This window comes from Salvelinus sp. IW2-2015, unplaced genomic scaffold, assembly GCF_002910315.2.
Source record: "Salvelinus sp. IW2-2015 unplaced genomic scaffold, ASM291031v2 Un_scaffold3691, whole genome shotgun sequence".
NCBI lineage: Eukaryota > Metazoa > Chordata > Actinopteri > Salmoniformes > Salmonidae > Salvelinus > Salvelinus sp. IW2-2015.
In genome coordinates this window covers 27,255-29,227 of record NW_019944968.1, presented here as the reverse complement: position 1 = coordinate 29,227, position 1,973 = coordinate 27,255, and the positions used below count along the sequence as shown (strand labels likewise).

Genomic DNA, 1,973 nt, shown 5'->3' with positions numbered 1-1,973 from the left:
CTTGACTAAGTGACATTGTTTCCTTTTTTTGCGTTGTAACAACTAGCAGAAGCAATAGGCAACTTTCTCTCACCCTCTGATAGTGAAATGTATGGTCAGTTCAAAAGTTCAGTTTTGCATAGTCAAACCAGTTGTCTTGGTCAGCAGGGAGATTGTGATACAAACCAGCAAAAATACTATCAAATATATATTTATTGACAGACATTGTATTGTTATGTCAGTGTTATTTTATGGTTGCATGTAATCATTGCCATGTTGTTCACATGTCATGTGCTCTGACCKGTAGGTGGTCCTACACATGCCTCCTTTCCTCTTGAGCTCAACCCTCCCAGAGTGGTGGTGAGATATGGAGACTCAGTCTCAGTCAACTGCAGCACATCATCCACAGACCATGAGGGGATGGGCTGGGAAGCCACATTGGGAGGTACAGGTTTTGAACAAGATGTCAACGTTGTCACCTGGACTGTGGAGGACCTTACTGATTGGACAATAGAACCTAAATGCTACATCGTTCTCAATGATGGCGATCAATCCTCAAAAGTACTTCCAGTCATTCTCTACAGTGAGTATTTTCCTCCTTGTGAATCAGAAAGGTATGTTTCTATTTAACTGTATATCAGCATTGAGGGTTTTTTACATTGTTGACCTCCTCTACAGAGACTCCAGACAGAGTCTTCATCTCTGCTCTGAGCCACTTTGGTCCCATGGTGGAGGGGACAGAGTACCAGCTGCAGTGTGACATCCAGAACATCGCTCCTCTACAGAACCTGGTTGTGAAGTGGTACAAAGGGAATGAACTCTTAGATAATGTAACTTACAGTAACGTCAGTAAGACACCAGTGGATGTGTCAGCTACTCTGATGATCAGCCCCAGTAGACATGATGATGGAGCTCAGTATAGATGTAGAGCAGAACTGGACCTGGGGCCAGAGGGACCACAACCTCCTCTCATAATGACATCAGAACCTCTTGATTTCACTGTATTCTGTGAGTTCCCTCTAGTATTATTTTCAATCATTCCGTTCATGTTTACAGCTGATCATTTAGTTTGATCAGATACCCTACTATGATGTTTAACAGAGTCTTCCAATAATCTGTTATCATCTCATGATTTCACCCTACCCAAACACTGAATCTTGTGGGAACAGTCCATGTTGATTGGTTATGCTTGTCTTATTTCTCCCCATTCTTCAGACCCCCCAACCTTTTGCAGACCTGAAGCTGAGACCCTGGACATCAGAGTGGGGGAGGAAATCACCTTAAACTGCACGGCTACTGGAAGGCCCAGTCCTCTGTACAGCTGGCAGTCTTCACATGTCCAAGAAGCTCTTTTCTCCCCACCGTCCGAGGTCCCAGGAACCTACACCTGCACTGCCTCCAATCAGATAGGCAAGATCAGCAAGACATTCACTGTGAATCCCAAACCTAAAGGTAGGATCATGTTTCTAATTAGTACCTAGTCTTATCTTTTTCACAAATACGTCTATTCTCAGCTGCTACCCGTCCCTCTTCCCCTCTCGTTCCCTTCACTCACTTACTAGTGGCATTCATGTTACCCTTTACCAGAATGAGACTGTGTCCATTGGTAAGGGTACATCATCAGGTGACCACAGTACTTTGTTACTTTGCAATTATTACATTGTAACTACACTGTACATATGAAACTAGCTACCATGGAAATATGTTTTTCAGGGCACTTCATGTAAGTGGGACCCAATTTCCATGTACCATGAATATGTGTTTTCTTAATATTTCCCAAATAGACTGCTCTGAGAAATTTCTCCTTTGACAGTATATTTTAAATGTCTAATATTGCTCCTGTTTTCTCCAGGCAGTCAAACACGAGAGCAGGTCCCAACTCCATCATCTGACCAGGCCAGAGGAAGAGCAATTCTATCGCCAGTGTGACCAGCAGGACTTCCTCAACAGACACTGTATGAAATAAGAATGGTTGTTTATTGAATTATTATGAT

At 43.0% G+C, this 1,973-nt stretch overlaps 1 protein-coding gene across 1 annotated transcript; it reads left to right on the top strand.

The window, feature by feature from the left end:
* Nucleotides 1-217: 217 nt before the first annotated feature.
* On the top strand, nt 218-1,504 carry LOC112076320 (intercellular adhesion molecule 1). Its single transcript, XM_024143150.2, has 3 exons — nt 218-562; nt 658-987; nt 1,195-1,504. The coding sequence occupies exons 1-3, from the start codon at nt 400-402 to the stop codon at nt 1,458-1,460; spliced, it is 759 nt and encodes a 252-aa protein (XP_023998918.2). The 5' UTR covers nt 218-399; the 3' UTR covers nt 1,461-1,504.
* Nucleotides 1,505-1,973: the final 469 nt, after the last annotated feature.